The following is a 19,121-nucleotide window of genomic DNA, read 5'->3' as shown; positions in this document are numbered from 1 at the left end:
AGATAAATAATCTGTTGTCCAAAAGGGACCAAAAGATTACTCAATGGCAGTCAAAATTGGATCGCAAGAGAGTTCACTTCCACGGTTTGACTACCGTGTACCGAACAAATGCAGTGCAGTGTGTGGATTGCTTTCCGAATTCTGTGAACACTCGCCCTCACACCGATTGGCTGAGCCTGAGACATGTCTCGCCGCGCTGTACTCCAAGTCTCCAACGCCCCGACGACCCAAATCCGGACGCGTGCAGGCGCTAGGCTCCAGCCACCCGCATTGTTTTCGTCTCCCGCCTATTAAGACCCAGGACAGCAGACGCCGAGCCGCGCCAGGCACATATGCACATGCACATGCGACCCTCCGTTCTTGTGCCGTTGTGCGGTGCAAGCGCGGCGGGCGGGACCAAAAGCCATCGGCCGACGAAGCCCAAGCGTGGCGCCTGCCGTCCCCTCCAACGCGCGGGCGTTCCCAAGCGCATGCGCAGCCGCTACCACGAAGGCATCGCCCCGTTTGGCGTCTTCCGTGCGCGCGCACCTCTTAAGCCTCGCCCGCGCGCGCACCCCGGCCACTTGACTTGAGCCAGCCAGCGAGCTGTTCTCCCGTGAAGGCCCCAACACCACCACCAGCAGCCAAGGCCAAGCTATGGGCGCTGCCGCGGCAGAGGTCGTGGCACCGAGGCCGCCGTCGGCCAAGAGGAAGTCGACCACGCTCAAGTTCCTGTTCGAGCTCGAGAAGCCGGACGGTGGCCTGCTCCCCGGCACGGCCAAGCTGCCGCCGCCGTCGCCGGAGCCCGAGGCGGACAGCCTGATCGACAAGATCGCGTCGTGCAACCGCGCGTTCACGTTCGTCGACGCGGCGGAGCGCGAGGAGGAGCGGGACGCGAAGCGGGACCGGCTCGTGGAGGTGCTGGGCGCCGTGCGGTCGAGCGGGGGCAAGCGGCAGCCGCTGGACCACCGCGTGATGGTGGCGCTGGTGGAGATGGTCGGCGCCAACCTGTTCCGCGCAATGCCGCCGCCGGCGTACCCGGCGCTGCCCCCCGACGGCGCCGACGAGGAGGCGCCGGCGGTGGCTCTGGCCCCGTCGTGGCCGCACCTGCAGGTGGTCTACGACATCCTCCTCTCCGTGGTGGCCGCGTCGGACGCCAGGACGCTGCGCAACCACGTGGACCGCGCCTTCCTCTCCGCCCTCCTGGCGCTGTTCGCCTCCGAGGACCCCCGCGAGCGCGACCGGCTCAAGACCGTGTACCACCAGCTCTACTCCAAGCTCACCTGCGAGCGCGCCTTCATGCGGCGCTCCATGGCCGCCGCGTTCCTGCGGCTCGCCTACGAGGCGCCCGCCGCCGAGCGCCACTGCGGCGCCGCCGAGCTTCTGGAGATCTGCGGCAGCATCGTCAACGGCTTCGCCGTTCCGCTCAAGGAGGAGCACCGTATGTTCCTGGCGCGCGTGCTGCTGCCGCTGCACCGCACGCGCTGGGCGCACACGTACCACCGCCAGCTCGCCTACTGCGTGCTCCAGTTCGTGCGCAAGGAGCCGGGGCTCGCCGACGCGGTGGTCACGGACATCCTGCGCCACTGGCCCGTCACCAACTGCCAGAAGGAGGTGCTCCTCATTGAGGAGCTCGAGGAGATTGTCGAGCTGCTCGAGCCGGTGCAGTTCCAGAGGCTCGCCGTGCCCATCTGCTCCCGGATCGCCCGCTGTGTCAGTAGCTACAGCTCTCAGGTCCGTTTTCCAGTGCTTCTTTTTTCTTCTTCTCATGTACTCTATAAAAATATTTCTATACGTATACTTGTTTGCAACGCCGCTAATTTTTGCAACTGAGTGCGCTCAGTTTCTAGAAATGTGGTCACTGAACATACCGTTAGACAGGCCACTTTCCTAAATACTCTTGGAGATTCAGATTCAGTGATCCACCACCACTGCCCCATCGGCCCAGCACCATGGTTTGTGAAGAAAAAGCAGGCCTTTCACTGAAATAGCGGTTGGTCGATAAAGTGACTTTATAAAGTGGCGCCACTTTAAAGTTTGTCGACTTCACGTACGCCGTTCGTTCGTGTAATTCAATTTCAAAAGGACACCTTCTTTTTTTTTACACGCCATACCCCATGTCCCATCTCCTCTAATGAAATATATGATTCCAACTGAGAGTAATCAATCCAAATTAAGCACAGCTTCCGCTCAGCAAATTCAGTGATTATAAAGCTGCTTTATAAAGTTTCTCTCTTTTCGTCACGGGTTTCGTGACGTGTAATCCAGTCATTCACCGTTGTCGCTAATAATAGCACAACCCATGATGAAATTTTAATAACCTCACGGTCACGGATTCTGGTTTAGTACAACCTCGTCATGAGGTGAACCAACCAACTACTGAACTCTGCAGGGAATCGAGCTCATGGTGTTTCGTTTTCAGGTGGCGGAGAGGGCGCTGTACGTGTGGAACAACGAGCGCTTCCTGGAGCTGGCGACGGCGTCGCCGGACGTGGCGGAGAGGATCCTGCCGGCGTTCGTGGCCAGCGTGGAGAGCAACCTGGAGCGGCACTGGAGCAAGTGCGTGCAGCAGGTGACGGCCAGCGTGAAGTCCCTGCTGGAGCAGGTCGCGCCCGACCTGTACGCGCGGTGCGCCGCCGACCTCGCCACGCGGCGGTCCGAGGCCGAGGCCGCCGCCGCCGTGCGCGACGCCCGGTGGCGTAGGCTCGAGGCGGCGGCCGCCGCCGCCGCCAAATAGCCCGCGGTGGCGAGACGACGTGTCAGTGTACATCATGCGTGAGTTGTCGTGGTGTCTGGTGTCGAGCTGTGGACGCGCCGCGATTGGTGGCGTCGTCGCAGCGTGCCATTTTGGTTGCCAACGCGCGCAGCGGCTGGCTGTACGACCGAGACCGTGCTGTGGAAGCCAAGTTTGTGCTCCGTGGACCGTGGTACAGTAGTACAGCGCCGGTGCAACGTTCGCGCAGAAAAGCAAAAGCCGCCGATCCCTCCGTCTCGCTCTCGCCCTGGCAGAACAAAACCGCGGCGACCGCTAGCGGCTTGCGACATGTGACGCCCGGCAGCGGCGCGCGTGAACCACAGCGCTGTCAGGTTTTGGAAGCGACCCTGAGAGGCGGAGGCCCGTGTCGCGTCGTGTGGTACGTGGACGTGGGTCAGTGGGTGGTGGGGCGACAGTTTTTGACCCCCGGTTTTGGCCCGTTCCGGACGTCCGGCGCGGCGCGGCCGGGTCGCGCTCTGGCTGGATGGATGGATGTCTCTCGGCTCGCTCCTCCACGCCGATGCGAATCCAGCGGAGAGGCAAGCTGTCAGGCCAGTCGCTTGTCCTCTCTGCTCCCTCTGAAATGCTCAGGGCGATGGATTTTACACTGAAAAGGTTGACTGCCACTGCATCCATGTGGTCTGAGATGGGGCAGGTACTCGGTACTGTACGGCTACGGCGCCTACTTTATACTGCTGGTGAAAAAGAAAATGGTAAAAGGTGAAAACCCAGAACAATGTAGACAGTGGTAGCTTGACTGCATCAAATCGTACTCCTAAATCTCCTCTCTTTAAAGTTTCTGGTGATTATTATTGTTACAACGCAATATTACACGGCACAAAACACATCAGATCTCTCTTGGAGACACGAAAAACCTGAGAGATAGAAAACGCGGCGACAGAAGGTGGTACCAAACTTTTCCCAGCGCAAATCGGGGTGCAAGGCCTGGACCAGTCACCAGTGTCTGTAACCTGGTAGCCCGTATCCTAGCAAGCCCCAGCGGCCCAAACTTGGAAAGCACCGGGGGTTGGTACACGTGCATCGGTGCGGTGGTTCCTTCTGCTTTTTTTAAACATCCTCTTATTCTAACACTACCTATTTTTTTAGTATTTTTTCAGCAACACTATCTAAAATAGAACTCTCAGTATTTTTGTGCGTCTTAAATCAAAACTAGAAAGCTGTATATCTCACTAAGAGCAACAAATTTTATATAAAAATATATTCATCTGGTGTCATTAAAAAGATACGATTTTTTTAACAATGAGACTTGTCCCGCTCGTTCGGACGCTGTAACGCTACACTGCTACGGCACCATAAGAGCTTGTTCGATCATAGCTCATAGGTGGATTAAATGGCACTAGAGGGGTTAAATCTCTAACTAATCAAAATTGAATAGAAAGAAATTTAATGTTTACAATCCTCTTCAATTAGAGATGACAATGAGTGCATGAAACCTTAGACCTATCCCCAAGATATGAGTGTCGACCTAAAAGTCATATTAACTAATGAGCCATTGTAGGTACACTTAATGAGATGAAAAGTTCGTTAAGATCTAGTTTGTCAACTCCATTTTTTCCAAGAAAAAAAAAATCAATTGAAAAATGGGTTGCAGCCCTAACAGAAAAAAGTGGGGGACGGGCTCCCGCTTGACTCAACATGAGTCCGCCCATGAATCTCATATATACATAGATGAAATCGGTTCGTGATAGTTGTCATATATAAATTTACTGTCTAGACCCCTTCCAACGGTCATCGACGTGCTCCCCCACCTTCGATTTAGGTCCCCTTTAGTAGGGCTCTTCATATGTTATCTTCAGCTCTGGCTCTATCTCATCAAGAAAAAATAACTCTTTCCTTATTTTCATGAAGAGCTCTAGAAAGAGTACCTATATTGGTTGGAAATACAACTTCTCCTGTAGCTTCTCATATGGTGTGGGTTTGACGAAGAGGAAAACATGGAAGAGAAGTCGTTCGAAGCTCTTTTTCTAACTCCTAGATCCTTTTGTTTTTTAGGAGATACTCCACTTTCAGAAAGAGCTCATCAAAGAGCTTCCCCTTTGATAGTTTTTTTCTAGGAGTTGTTTGAAGAGACCTTGGAGGAGTCCCTACCAAAGGGGCCTTAGCGTACGAGAGCTCCTGGACATGCTTAACGGCTCCCTTTGGGGACTACATTGCATGGGGGAGAAGGGATCCTCCTCGCATGAGGGAGCTCTAATCCGATCGCTTTTGATAATCAATTTACTTAACTACAAAATTAGTTTTTTTAAGTTTTATTATCTGATAACAATGTGTATTACGATACTATAAATATTGTATAGTTTTCAAAATTCCAAAAACTATTATAGAAAAGTCAAATAACTCAGTTATAATGTATAATGGAAGCTAAATAGCATGAATGGTTGTAGATAAGGTAAAGTAGGGAGAATAAACTTTTTACAGGGATATATTTAATTATAAATAGAAAGTACAAATAGAGTGATCTAGAAATATGTGTCCTTAGAGCATCTCCAACAACGTGACCTATAAAAATGCCTTATAATTTAAAAATAAGTAAATTTTATAGAATTTAGGGCACCAACAAAACACCCCGCTCCAACAGTAAAGCCCCAAATCTAGATTATAGGGCAGCCCACTACGGTGTAGTATATTTGAGGCACTTGAGAGGGTGCCCTATAATTTTTTGACAAAATTTGTTGAATTGAGGCACTGTTGGAGTGGTTTTTCCTGTGTAAAGCCCTATATTTTGATTTGAGGCATTAGTTTGAGGCATTGTTGGAGATGCTCTTAGAGGGTGGAGCTCCGCCAATTGCATTATGTTTCACTTAAGCGGCCACACCTCATGCGAAGGTCATCCTTTATCATACATCATGAGGTTGGGCGATGATGTTGCTGCCTTGACTAGCTGACTAGATGGATCGAGCTATATGATTGACACGATAAATTTGACACGACACGATACGATAGTAAAATTGTCTAAATCGGCATGAGGCCCGTTATGGGCCATGCTTTGACATATAGACAAGCCTATTGGACGGTACATGCACGACCTGTTTATTGTCGTCCCATTTAGCTCAATTCTAGAGACGGACAGCACATCAGATCGACTACGGTTTGACACGACCCGTATATGACCAATCAAACTCACCCTAATATAACTCATCGTATAGATACATATAAACGACTTGGCCCCCACACTTTAGAGCTATTTTAGTGTTGTTAAAAAATAGAAAAAAGCAATGAAAAAAAGAAAAAATAAAGTTATTTTCGACCTATGTACAAGACGAGCACTGGAGTCCGGTACGATGACACACCATTGTCAATTGAAAACTAGTTAGTCCATATTTAGACTCAGACTTCAGCTCATATGTGGATACGACACGACTATAGAGGGCAACGGCTACATACCCGTTAGGTATTGCCTTTCCATATTCGCACCCGCAAAATAAAAATCTACCCAACATAATACATGTACCCTATTGTGGATAGAAAAGTTTATCCAAACCCGTACCTGAATGTGTATTTTTATCGATCAGTAACCCATACCTGGTTGTTGACTGCTTACTGTGCGGAGCCTGAGCGGCTCTGCCTTGACCTATGAGACTATGGGCGTGTTTGGATCACCGTCGTTGGCACCACAGCGCGTCACACTTCGCGAGCCGCAATTGTGGCGGCTGAATCGGCCGCCACACCTTAGGCGGAGTGTGACGCTGGACGTCAGCATCTAAACAGGCCCTGTGTGCAGCGGATCTCCCTAGCCATCCCCCTCCCCTCCTGTGGAGGCTACAGCTGCCGTCCAAATGCTGCGGCGGCTGTCTAGTGTGTGATTTAAAAAAAAACGTTGCGGATAGCCTGACACGTGCGTCTTGGCCTCTTGGGAGATATGGAATGGGGCTTGGACGCTTGGGTAGTTGGCTGCTTCACCGCTTGGAGATGGGCCGATGGGGTCCAAGGGAGTTGGGTTATGCCATTCACAAATTAAGCCCCTAAAGAGTCATTTACCCTAAATATGGAGAATTAAACGGTTATCTACTGCCCTCCAACAGAATCATCTAAACGGTCCTCTAACTTTAGAGGACGCCGTTGATTCTCTATATATAGATTTTCTCTAAACGATCTTCTATTCATTTGAATACTTTAAATAACTGATTTAGCAAAACTAAAATATATACAATACATTTGAGAGTGAGACAAATACATATGTACAAAAAATAAAAAAAATAAAAAATATCTCTAATATAAGTATTTGAGTATAGAGGACGTTGTTGGAGAGGAAGGATATATAGAGGATTGAATCTTTTAGAAGAGACTGTAACTAGCTCCAACAAGGAGCTCTAAAGGGTCATGTACCCTAAATTTAGAGGACGAAGACGTCCTCTACTCCCTCCAGCAACGTCCTCTAAACGGCCCTCTAAATTTAGAGAACGCTGCTGGATCCTCTATATATAGAGTTTCTCTAAACGGTTCTCTATCTATTTGAATACTTTAAACAACCGGTTTAATAAAACTAAAATATGTACAATACATTTGAGAGTATGACAAATACGTATGTAAAAAAATTAAAAAAATAAAAATGTCTTTAATATAAGTATTTACATATAGAGGACGTTGTTGGAGAGAAAGTAGATATAGGAGATGGAATCTTTTAGAGAAGACTGTAAATGACGGATATAGAGGATATATATAGAGGACGTTGCTGGAGACAGTCTAAAAATGACATATATAGAGGACGGATATAGAGAACGTTGTTGGAGACAATCTTAGGCTATTGGGAGCAGCAGGATATGTATTTATATGGAGCGAGTACAAATTACCCACGACCAACAGGTATGTAGGTATGGTAATACGCAGCCTAACTCGGTATTCGCAATTATTCTATTTCCTGATGCTAGCAATGTATAGCGGTCAAATAGGATTATTTTCTTCACGAGACCTTTTACTTTTTTTATCATGTGGGAGTTAGAATTAATTCTTGTTTACTTACTTTTATCCATGTGGGGGGAGAGAAGGAGGCGTCTGTATTCAGCTACCAAGTTTATTTTGTATACTACAGGCGGTTTCATTTTTTTCCTAATTGGAGTTCTGGGTATGGGATTATATGGTTCCAATGAACCCAGATTAGATTTAGAAAGATTGATTAATCAATCATACCCTATAACATTGGAAATACTACTGTATTTTGGCCTATTTATTGCTTATGTTGTCAAATTACCGATTATACCTTTACATACCCGATGGGTAGAGGTTTTCGTCCAATTAGGTGAGAGAATGTTTACATACCCACCACTATATCGGGGTAAAATCTGTTAGGTTTACGGGTTTAGGTACCTGTTGACATCTCTATACACGACACGACACATTATGTTATTTCTGTGTCGATACGAATAAATTGACTTGGCACATTACAGGTTTAAGTCGTGTGGGCCCGGCACGGCCATTGGCCACGTGGCTGCGGACGGAATACAGACGACATGGTCCAAGAATAAGGACGAATCAGCAGCTCCATCGGCATCACACTTATGTTTAATGGACTGGGCCTAAACGTCAGCTGCACTAAACCTCGAGTGTACATGGGCCCTAATAATAGGAACGCAAGTCTTTACTACTCTATTAAGAAGGGAGTGTCAGCGTCCACAGCTAAGGTGCCCCTGCCTCCCCCGCGCGTGCCCCCGCCTCCCCCCAGTCTGCCCACGCCGCGAGCCCCCGCCTCCCCCTAGTCCGCCCACGCCGCGAGGCCCCGCGCCGCCGTGATTCCCTCCCCACGCTCGCGCCGCGTCCGCCGTGACCGTACCCCTCTCCCCCCTCCGCGACCGCGACCGCCGTCGCCCCCACGCATGACCGTGCCCCCCCCCCCCCGCGCGTCTTCCTCCCCGCATGCCGCACGCGCCAGCCATCGCCCCCGCATGCCGCACGCGCCCGCCATCGCCCGCGAGCCCCCGCCCTCGAGCTCGCCCGCGCACCAATCTCGCCGCCGGGTATCCCGCCCGCCACCAAACCGCGCCCCCTGCCCTCACCCTCGATGGCGTTGCCCTTTGTGATGGCGGGATCCGCGGACGCGCCGCCACCAATCCCGCCCCGCCAGATTAGGGTTCGCGCAGTGATCCTGCCCCCGCCAACGGCGTCACAGAGCCCGCCTACACCAAACTGTGCCCCCTGCCCTCGCCCTCGCAAAGGGCAGCGACCGGTGGAGGTGGCGTGCGCGGTGGCCGTCCGAGGTGAGCGAGTCGTTGCAACGCACGAGAGGAATCGCGGGGGCCGGAGGAGCAACGACCGGTGGAGGTGTCCATCCGAGGTGAGTGCTCCGCTTCCCCACGACCGGGCTCGCTTGCTCGTTGGGAATCGGGTTTCAGATCCGCGGATGGGGGCTCTAGATGCGGTCGCTGTTCGATCCGGGTTGCGCGGATTTCCCGCTGAATTAGTTGGCACCCGGATCAGACACGTGTTTCATCTGTTGTGTGGTTGCAGCCGTGGAGAATTGTTGCGATTGGATCTCATTGTTGCGATTGGTACATGTGTGATGTCCCTAACTGAGGGGAGTGAGGATCTGCGTAAGTAACTGGTTTCGAATTTATCGACAGTGGGCTCGCTGGCGTCGGCCCGTCCAGGAGGAGCACGACGGCGATGGAGTCCTCCTTGGGGAAGTCGAGGAGGTCGTCGATGTGGTGAGCCGTTGTTCTTGGCCCCCGCCCAGCCACGCAACCCTCTCCCCTGCGAGATCAGCCCCTAACCCGTTTCAACAGATCTGTCCCTCAGTCACGCACCTCACTGCCAACTCGGTGTCCTCTCCCCTCCGTGTCCGGCATGGCGCAGCTCACCTCCATATAGTGCCTCCGCCCACGTGATGTCATCCTCTCTAGAAAGCTCCACTCAGTCCACGCCCCAGGGCGCCCTCCTCCCTCGAGGGATTCCTGGGCTTCGCAGCTGCTGCGGGCGCTCAAGTGTCTCGCGCAGTCCCTTGGCAGTGGCGTCGTACACTTTCTCGTGTAGTCCCTCAGCGGCGGGGGCGGCTGCGTGCAGTCCCTTGGTGGCGATGGCATGCCTGGGAGTGTCGTTTCAGATGAGGTATAACATGGCACAACCGACCAAGCTGGGCACTGCAGTGCATCCATCGATCTGATCCAGTCTTGCCGCGCCCACCTAAATCCTATCTGATTTGCACACCCGCCTCTCTACTCTACAAGACCTGGAGGACGAGCCCAGCGTGACAAGAAGTTCGATGGCGCGGAGCGCCAAGCGCAGCCGCACCACCGAGGTGATCAACCTGTCAAAGTTTGTGTTCAGGTGGTCTCTGTTCTTGTTAATTAGTAGTAGTTACTTCAAATCAAGGTTCTGAACATTGTTTTGCTCTCTGTTCAAAACAACCTTCTGAATACATTACACATTCAAATGTCTACATTCTAGGACATTTTCTACCGGATAAAATACAGTTAGATTTTCCAGTAACATTAACTAGGACTGTGATTTTTTTTTGAACTGATCCAATCTTGTCGTGCCCATTTTTTGAACCTCAATCTCCATGGGGTTTTAATACATTTCCGTAGAACCAACGGTTAGAATTGAGAATGTTAGTAACATGTTTTTAAGTTTCATTAAGTAGGACCTTACTCTCCTATCGGTATTCTGTCAAAGAGAAGTACACTTATTGGATTTTAAGATACAAAGAGAAGTATGTGTTAGTCTATGCTAATTTATTTTGCTTATCATAATCTTATTTTCTACTTAATGAATTCACACATCCTAATAGTTTAATTATTAGCTAAAACTAATTTGGGATCTAACTTCATTTGTTTTCTTGGCAATTTTTCAAACTGGGTGGACATGATGATAAGAAGGTGATGATTCCTACTATAATAACTTTGCGAGACATGTTTACTCATGCTGAGTTGAGAGTAAGTAGTTGAACTATGCTTGATGTTGCCTTTAATATGCACTCTTTTGATCCCAGAGACTGGGCATACTTGTACTTGTTTGCACATTAGATTATTTCAGATTGCTCTCACGAGGCTCATGTTTCATAGAAACTTTTTTCATTGTGTATGCTAATTTATATGAACATCACTTTCATTCTCATACTAGAATAGTTTCTGAAATCAATGTTATAAAATCAATCTAGTCTGTGTTTCCTGTGTGTGTCCATTGAAAATAACACAATACCTGTGATTCTTACACAACTGTCTCATGATTCTTTTGACAGATTACTACAGGCAAGCGATTGCCAGATCTGGATTTGTGGAGCCAACACCTATCTGTTAAAATTTCTAGATTTCACAAATCACAAGAGAGTTCTAGAGAGTTCGAGCTGAGCAGAGATCCCGGTACTGCTGGCCAGTGGCCACACAGGTAATATATTCAATCCCTTCCCATTGAAACTACACTATTTTTTACTGCATTAGTTAAGAAAGCATACATGTACAATAGATATGCAATATGCAGCAATAGATATAACAAAAGATCTAACAAGTATGGAAACAAACTAAATAAGCATGCCTCAATATAGTAATCGCACAGTTGAGCACCACTTGCTCATAGACATAACACAATGCATATATATGATATAAAATCGATAAAAACATGTAATGGGGCCATCCAATCAGGAGACTTTCAAAAACACTAGGATAGTCAAGTGAGTTGGAGAAAACATTAAATATATATAACAAGTTTCCCAAGCCACATTGGTTGCCTTGCATTAGATGTTATTTTCCAATTTGAAGTCGGTGCATTTTTGTTGACAATTCTTTCTCTTTTAATTTCATTTTTCTATATTATTGTGAATTACTAAACCTTGGTGATAGGCCAGAGCAACTTATTGTGACAGAGATTGCAGTGCCACCTGTTTCTATATGGCCTTCTGTTGTTGTTGGTAATAATAGAACAGGGTTTGCTTTCTGTTTCTTAAGAGCTATTGTGCTTATCCTCATTTTTGTTTGGTGATTCAGAATAGCAGAATAACCTTGTGATCATGAATTGCAGTGCCACCTGAGCTCGCCCACGCTATGCATGGAAGGAGCGGTCGCAAAGCTCGCCCCAAATCTGCTTTGCCCCCGCCCCGGCTCTCAATCCTGCCATCCTCCAATCCGCCGATACCAGCACCCTTCAACCGGCCAATCAGCCCAAATCGACACCGCTCCATGGATACTGAGAAAGGTTTCCATCGACGACATGACCTATTTGATAACATGTCAAGCTGGACACCACACCAAACCCCATCCTTCTCTACTCTCGCCTAGGAAGACTACAGTCAGGTACGATGATGCAGTGTATGTAGTTGACAAGCCAGTGTATGTATTTGAAACTTCTACTGTGTGCTACTGGTATCCTAGGTTTTTTATCAGTTGCATTTTTAACCGATGTAAGATTAAGCAACTGATAATTAGAGGTGTCGGGGACCATAATTAGGGGTACCCTCAAGGCGCCTAATTCTCAGCTGGTAACCCCCATCAGCATAAAGCTGCAAAGGCCTGATGGGTGCGATTAAGTCAGGGATCAGTCCATACGAGTGACTCGATCACGCTTCGCCCGAGCCTAGCCTCGGCCAAGGACAGCCGACCTCGAGGGACTTCCGTCTCGCCCGAGGCCCCCCTTTTAACGGCGGACACATCTCCGGCTCGCCCGAGGCCTTGGCTTCGCTAAGAAGCAACCCTAACTAAATCGCCGCACCGACTGACCGAGTTGCAGGAGCATTTAACGCAAAGGTGGCCTGACACCTTTATCCTGACGCGCGCCCCCGGCAGAGCCGAAGTGACCGTCGTCACTCCGCCTCTCCACTGACCGGTCTGACAGAAGGACAGCGCCGCCTGCGCCACTCCGACTGCAGTGCCACTCGACAGAGTGAGTCTGACAGGCAGTCAGGCCTTGACAAAGGCGCCATAGGAAACTCCGCTCCGCCCGACCCAGGGCTCGGACTCGGGCTAAGACCCGGGAGACGGCGAACTCCGCTCCGCCCGACCCCAGGGCTCGGACTCGGGGTAAGACCCGGAAGACGGCGAAGTCCGCTCCGCCCGACCCAGGGCTCGGACTCGGGCTAAGACCCGGAAGACGGCGAACTCCGCTCCGCCCGACCCCAGGGCTCGGACTCGGGCTAAGACCCGAAAGACGACGAACTCCGCTCCGCCCGACCCAGGGCTCGGACTCGGGCTAAGACCCGGAAGACGGCGAACTCCGCTCCGCCCGACCCCAGGGCTCGGACTCGGGCTCAGCCCCAGAAGACGACGAAACTCCGCTTCGCCCGACCCCAGGGCTCGGACTCCGCCCTGGCCTCTGCCGAACGATCTCCGCCTCGCCCGACCCGGGGGCTCGGGCTCGGGCTCGGGCTCGGCCTCGGCCACGGAAGACATACTCGACCTCGGCTTCGGAGGAGCCCCCACGTCGCCCGACCTAGGGCACAGGCCCGCCACGTCAACAAGAAGCGCCATCATCACCCTACCCCGAGCCGACTCGGATCACGGAGAACAAGACCGACGTCCCATCTGGCTAGCTCCGCCAGATGGGCAATGATGGCGCCCCACAAGCTCTGTGACGACGGCGGCTCTCAGCTCTCTTACGGAAGCAGGGCGACGTCAGCAAGGACTCGACCGCTCCGACAGCTGTCCCTCCGCCAGGCTCCGTTGCTCCTCCGACAGCCACGACATCACGCCAGCAGGGTGCCAAGATCTCTCCGGCTGCCACATTGGCATGTACTTAGGGCGCTAGCTCTCCCTCCGCTAGACACGTAGCACTCTGCTACACCCCCCATTGTACACCTGGATCCTCTCCTTACGACTATAAAAGGAAGGATTAGGGCCTTCTTAGAAAAGGTTGGCCGCGCGGGGACGAGGACGGGACAGGCGCTCTCTTGGGGCCGCTCGCTTCCCTCACCCGCGTGGACGCTTGTAACCCCCTACTGCAAGCGCACCCGACCTGGGCGCGGGACGAACACGAAGGCCGCGGGATCTCCACCTCTCTAACACCCGTCTCCGGCCACCTCGCTTCTCCCCCCTTCGCGCTCGCCCACGCGCTCGACCCATCTGGGCTGGGGCACGCGGCACACTCACTCGTCGGCTCGGGGACCCCCCGGTCTCGAAACGCCGACAGTTGGCGCGCCAGGTAGGGGCCTGCTGCGTGCTGACGAACAGCTTCCCGTCAAGCTCCAGATGGGCAGTCTCCAGCAACCTCTCCGGCCCGGGACGGTTCTCCGTTTCGGGAGTCTTGAGTTCATGTCCTTCGACGGCAGCTACGACATGATACTCCTTCCGCCGCCGCGCGACAACGACAATGGCGGCCGACATCCCGCCCGCCGGCGGCGGAACCGGCGACGTCTTCCCCGCGCGGAGGAAGAACAACATTCGAGCTCGCCCCGTCCTCTCCCCCGCCAACGGAGGAGGAGGCGGGGCAACCAAGGCCAAGCGGGAGGCCGCGCTTCGTCGGCTGTCAAGCGAATCGACGTCCCCAGCGCCCCGACGGAAGGCACGCCGGGCGTCGACCTCGCGTTCGAGACGAAGGCGAGCGCCGCCCCCCCGCGACGCGCCAATCCCGAGCAAGTGGACGACGCTGGCGCACTCGCGGAGAGCTTGCAGGACGTCGCCCTCGTACCTGAGATGACGGTGCAACCAGTCCCCGATGCGACTACGTCACTCCGCGTCGACCAAAAGGTACTGACTAATTCCCATCCTACGTCTTTTCGACTCGGCCTCAACCCGCCAAACGACCTCACCTTGGCGGGCGCTCTCATTGAGGCGAGTGCAACCCCACTGGGGTTTCGTATGCGGTCGCCTTGGGACCGGTTGACGGACGTCACGACCTACGGGCCCTCTAGGTCCGAGGAAGATGACGATCCCAGCATCTGTTGGGATTTCTCTGGATTTGGCAACCCCAGTGCCATGCGGGACTTCATGACCGTATGTGACTACTGCCTCTCCGACTGTTCCGACGGAAGCCGCAGCCTTGACGACGAGGACTGCGGCCCAAGCCGCGAATGTTTCCACGTCGAGCTAGGGGATCCCTCCGAAGGCAACCATCTTGGCATGCCGGAGGACGGTGATTTCCCTAGGCCAGTGCCTCGCGCCGACATCCCGCGGGAGCTAGCTGTGGTCCCCGTTCTGGCGGAGGGGTCACGACCCACAGCTCAAGCAAGTCCGTGGGGCGCAGGCCAGGCTCGACGAGGGAACAGGAGCGCTTGAGACGATCCGCCGGGACGTCGGGCAGGTATGGGCGGGCCAACCCCCGGCCGGAGAAATACGTCACCTGCCCCAGGGTCTCCAGCACCGTGTCGCCAACGATGTCAGGGTCAGGCCGCCGCCCGCATCCAGCGGGGTTGGTCAGAACCTGGCAGCCGCAGCGATGCTCCTCCGCGCGATGCCGGAGCCATCAACCACCGAGGGTCGGCGATTCCAGGGAGAGCTCAAGAATCTCCTGGAAGGCGTTGCGGCCCGACGGGCTGAGAGCACTGCCTCCCGAAGGCAGGGATATCCCTCGGAACCTCACGCCGCGACTTCCCGATTCATGCGGGAAGCCTCGGTCTACACCGGGCGCACGCGCAACACCACGCCTGCGGCCCCGGGCCACCTCGGCAACGAGCACCACCGTCGCGACCATCGGGCCCACCTCGACGAAAGGGTGCACCGAGGCTACCACCCCAGGCGTGGGGGACGCTACGACAGCGGGGAGGATCGGAGTCCCTCGCCCAAACCACCCGGTCCGCAGGCCTTCAGTCGGGCCATCCGACGGGCGCCGTTCCCGACCCGGTTCCGACCCCCGACTACTATCACGAAGTACTCGGGGGAAACGAGACCGGAACTGTGGCTCGCGGACTACCGCCTGGCCTGCCAACTGGGAGGAACGGACGACGACAACCTCATCATCCGTAATCTTCCCCTGTTCCTCTCCGACACTGCTCGTGCCTGGTTGGAGCACCTGCCTCCGGGGCAGATCTCCAACTGGGACGACTTGGTCCAAGCCTTCGCCGGCAATTTCCAGGGCACGTACATGCGCCCCGGGAATTCCTGGGACCTCCGGAGCTGCCGGCAACAGCCGGGAGAGTCTCTCCGGGACTACATCCGGCGATTCTCGAAGCAGCGCACCGAGCTGCCCAACATCACCGACTCGGATGTCATCGGCGCGTTCCTCGCCGGCACCACCTGCCGCGACCTGGTGAGTAAGTTGGGTCGCAAGACCCCCACCAGGGCGAGCGAGCTGATGGACATCGCCACCAAGTTCGCCTCTGGCCAGGAGGCGGTCGAGGCTATCTTCCGAAAGAACAAGCAGCCCCAGGGCCGCCCATCGGAAGAGGCTCCCGAGGCGTCTACTCCGCGCGGCGCCAAAAAGAAAGGCAAGAAGAAGTCGCAATCGAAACGCGACGCCGCTGACGCGGACCTTGTCGCCGCCGCCGAGTACAAGAACCCTCGGAAGCCCCTCGGAGGTGCTAACCTCTTCGACAAGATGCTCAAGGAGCCGTGCCCCTACCATCAGGGGCCCGTCAAGCACACCCTCGAGGAGTGCGTCATGCTTCGGCGCCACTTCCACAGGGCCGGGCCACCCGCAGAGGGTGGCAGGGCCCGCGACGACGGCAAGAACGAAGATCACCAAGCAGGAGAGTTCCCCGAGGTCCGCGACTGCTTCATGATCTACGGTGGGCATGCGGCAAATGCCTCGGCTCGGCATCGCAAGCAAGAGCGCCGGGAGGTCTGCTCGGTGAAGGTGGCGGCGCCAGTCTACCTAGACTGGTCCGACAAGCCCATCACCTTCGACCAGGCTGATCACCCCGACCACGTGCCGAGCCCGGGGAAATACCCGCTCGTCGTCGACCCCATCATCGGCGACGTCAGGCTCACCAAGGTCCTGATGGATGGGGGCAGCTGCCTCAACATCATCTACGCCGAGACCCTCAAGCTCCTGCGCGTCGATCTGTCCTCCGTCCGGGCAGGCGCTGCGCCGTTCCACGGGATCATCCCTGGGAAGCGCGTCCAGCCCCTCGGACGACTCAACCTTCCCGTCTGCTTCGGAACGCCCTCCAACTTCCGAAGGGAGACCCTGACGTTCGAGGTGGTCGGGTTCCGTGGAACCTACCACGCGGTACTGGGGAGGCCATGCTACGCGAAGTTCATGATCGTCCCCAACTACACCTACCTGAAGCTCAAGATGCCGGGCCCCAACGGGGTCATCACCGTCGGCCCCACGTACAAACACGCGTTCGAATGCGACGTGGAGTGCGTGGAGTACGCCGAGGCCCTCGCCGAGTCCGAGGCCCTCATCGCCGACCTGGAGAACCTCTCCAAAGAGGTGCCAGACGTGAAGCGTCATGTCGGCAACTTCGAGCCAGCGGAGACGGTCAAGGCCGTCCCTCTCGACCCCAGTGGCGACACCTCCAAGCAGATCCGGATTGGTTCCGGGCTCGACCCCAAATAGGAAGCAGTGCTCGTCGACTTTCTCCGCGCAAACGCCGACGTCTTTGCGTGGAGTCCCTCGGACATGCCCGGCATACCGAGGGATGTCGCCGAGCACTCGCTGGATATTCGGGCCGGAGCCCGACCCGTCAGGCAGCCTCTGCGCCGATTCGACGAGGAGAAGCGCAGAGTGATAGGCGAGGAGATCCACAAGCTAATGGCAGCAGGGTTCATCAAAGAGGTATTCCATCCCGAATGGCTTGCCAACCCTGTGCTTGTGAGGAAGAAAGGGGGGAAATGGCGGATGTGTGTAGACTACACTGGTCTCAACAAAGCATGTCCGAAGGTTCCCTACCCTCTGCCTCGCATTGATCAAATCGTGGATTCCACTGCTGGGTGCGAAACCCTGTCCTTCCTCGATGCCTACTCAGGGTATCACCAGATCCGGATGAAAGAGTCCGACCAACTCGCGACTTCTTTCATCACGCCGTTCGGCATGTACTGCTATGTCACAATGCCGTTCGGTTTGAGGAATGCGGGCGCGACGTACCAGCGGTGCATGAACCATGTGTTCGGCGAACACATCGGTCGCACAGTCGAGGCCTACATCAATGACATCGTAGTCAAGACAAGGAAGGCTTCCGACCTCCTCTCCGACCTTGAAGTGACATTCCGATGTCTCAAGGCGAAAGGAGTCAAGCTCAATCCTGAGAAGTGTGTCTTCGGGGTGCCCCGGGGCATGCTCCTGGGGTTCATCGTCTCCGAGCGAGGCATCGAAGCCAACCCGGAGAAGATCGCAGCCATCACCAGCATGGGACCCATCAAGGACTTAAAAGGCGTATAGAGGGTCATGGGATGCCTCACGGCCCTGAGCCGCTTCATCTCACGCCTCGGCGAAAGAGGTCTGCCTCTGTACCGCCTCTTAAGGAAGACCGAGTGTTTCGCTTGGACCCCTGAGGCCGAGGAAGCCCTCGAGAACCTGAAGGCGCTCCTTACGAAGGCGCCTGTCTTGGTGCCCCCAGCTCATGGAGAAGCCCTCTTGGTCTACGTCGCCGCCACCACTCAGGTGGTTAGCGCCGCGATTGTGGTCGAGAGGCAAGAGGAAGGGCATGCACTGCCCGTTTAGAGGCCAGTCTACTTCGTCAGCGAGGTACTGTCCGAGACCAAGATCTGCTACCCACAAGTTCAGAAGCTGCTGTAAGCTGTGATCCTGACGAGGCGGAAGTTACGACACTACTTCGAGTCTCATCCGGTAACTGCGGTGTCATCCTTCCCCCTGGGGGAGATCATCCAGTGCCGAGAGGCCTCAGGCAGGATCGCAAAGTGGGCGGTGGAAATCATGGGCGAAACAATCTCGTTCGCCCCTCGGAAGGCCATCAAGTCCTAGGTGTTGGCGGACTTCGTGGCCGAATGGGTCGACACCCAGCTGCCGATGGCTCCGATCCAACCGGAGCTCTGGACCATGTTTTTCGACGGGTCGCTAATGAAGACAAGAGCCGGCGCGGGCCTGCTCTTCATCTCGCCCCTCGGAAAGCACCTGCGCTACGTGCTACGCCTCCATTTCCCGGCGTCTAACAATGTGGCCGAGTACGAAGCTTTGGTCAACGGGTTGCGGATCGCCATCGAGCTAGGGGTCAGACGCCTCGACGCCCGCGGTGATTCGCAGCTCGTCATCGACCAAGTCATGAAGAACTCCCACTGCCGCGACCCGAAGATGGAGGCCTACTGCGATGAGGTTCGGCGCCTGGAAGACAAGTTCTTCGGGCTCGAGCTCAACCACATCGCTCGGCGCTACAACGAGACTGCGGACGAGCTGGCTAAAATAGCCTCGGGGCGGACGACGGTCCCCCCGGATGTCTTCTCCCGGGATCTGCATCAACCCTCCGTCAAGATCGACGACGCGCCCGAGCCCGAGGCACCCTCGGCTCGGCCCGAGGCGACCTCGGTTCAGCCCGAGGTACCCTCGGCCCCCGAAGCCGAGGCACTGAACGTCGAGGAGGAGCAGAGCGGGGCCACGCCTGATCGAAATTGGC

The 19,121-nt window shown here is 54.5% G+C and overlaps 1 protein-coding gene across 1 annotated transcript; it reads left to right on the top strand.

Moving 5' to 3' along the window:
• The first annotated feature begins 284 nt into the window (after nucleotides 1-284).
• Nucleotides 285-2,893, top strand: LOC103647628 (serine/threonine protein phosphatase 2A 57 kDa regulatory subunit B'). The gene is made up of 2 exons (NM_001347106.1): nucleotides 285-1,713; nucleotides 2,402-2,893. The coding sequence occupies exons 1-2, from the start codon at nucleotides 637-639 to the stop codon at nucleotides 2,714-2,716; spliced, it is 1,392 nt and encodes a 463-aa protein (NP_001334035.1). The 5' UTR covers nucleotides 285-636; the 3' UTR covers nucleotides 2,717-2,893.
• Nucleotides 2,894-19,121: the final 16,228 nt, after the last annotated feature.

This window comes from Zea mays, chromosome 2 (genome assembly GCF_902167145.1).
Source record: "Zea mays cultivar B73 chromosome 2, Zm-B73-REFERENCE-NAM-5.0, whole genome shotgun sequence".
Classification (NCBI taxonomy): domain Eukaryota; kingdom Viridiplantae; phylum Streptophyta; class Magnoliopsida; order Poales; family Poaceae; genus Zea; species Zea mays.
This window is presented reverse-complemented; position numbering and strand designations above follow the sequence as displayed.

Coding starts and splice junctions, on each gene's coding strand:
- LOC103647628 (NM_001347106.1), top strand. CDS start 637: ATGGGCGCTGCCGCGGCAGAGGTCGTGGCACCGAGGCCGCCGTCGGCC. Junction 1,714..2,401: donor TCAGTAGCTACAGCTCTCAG/GTCCGTTTTCCA, acceptor TTTCGTTTTCAG/GTGGCGGAGAGGGCGCTGTA.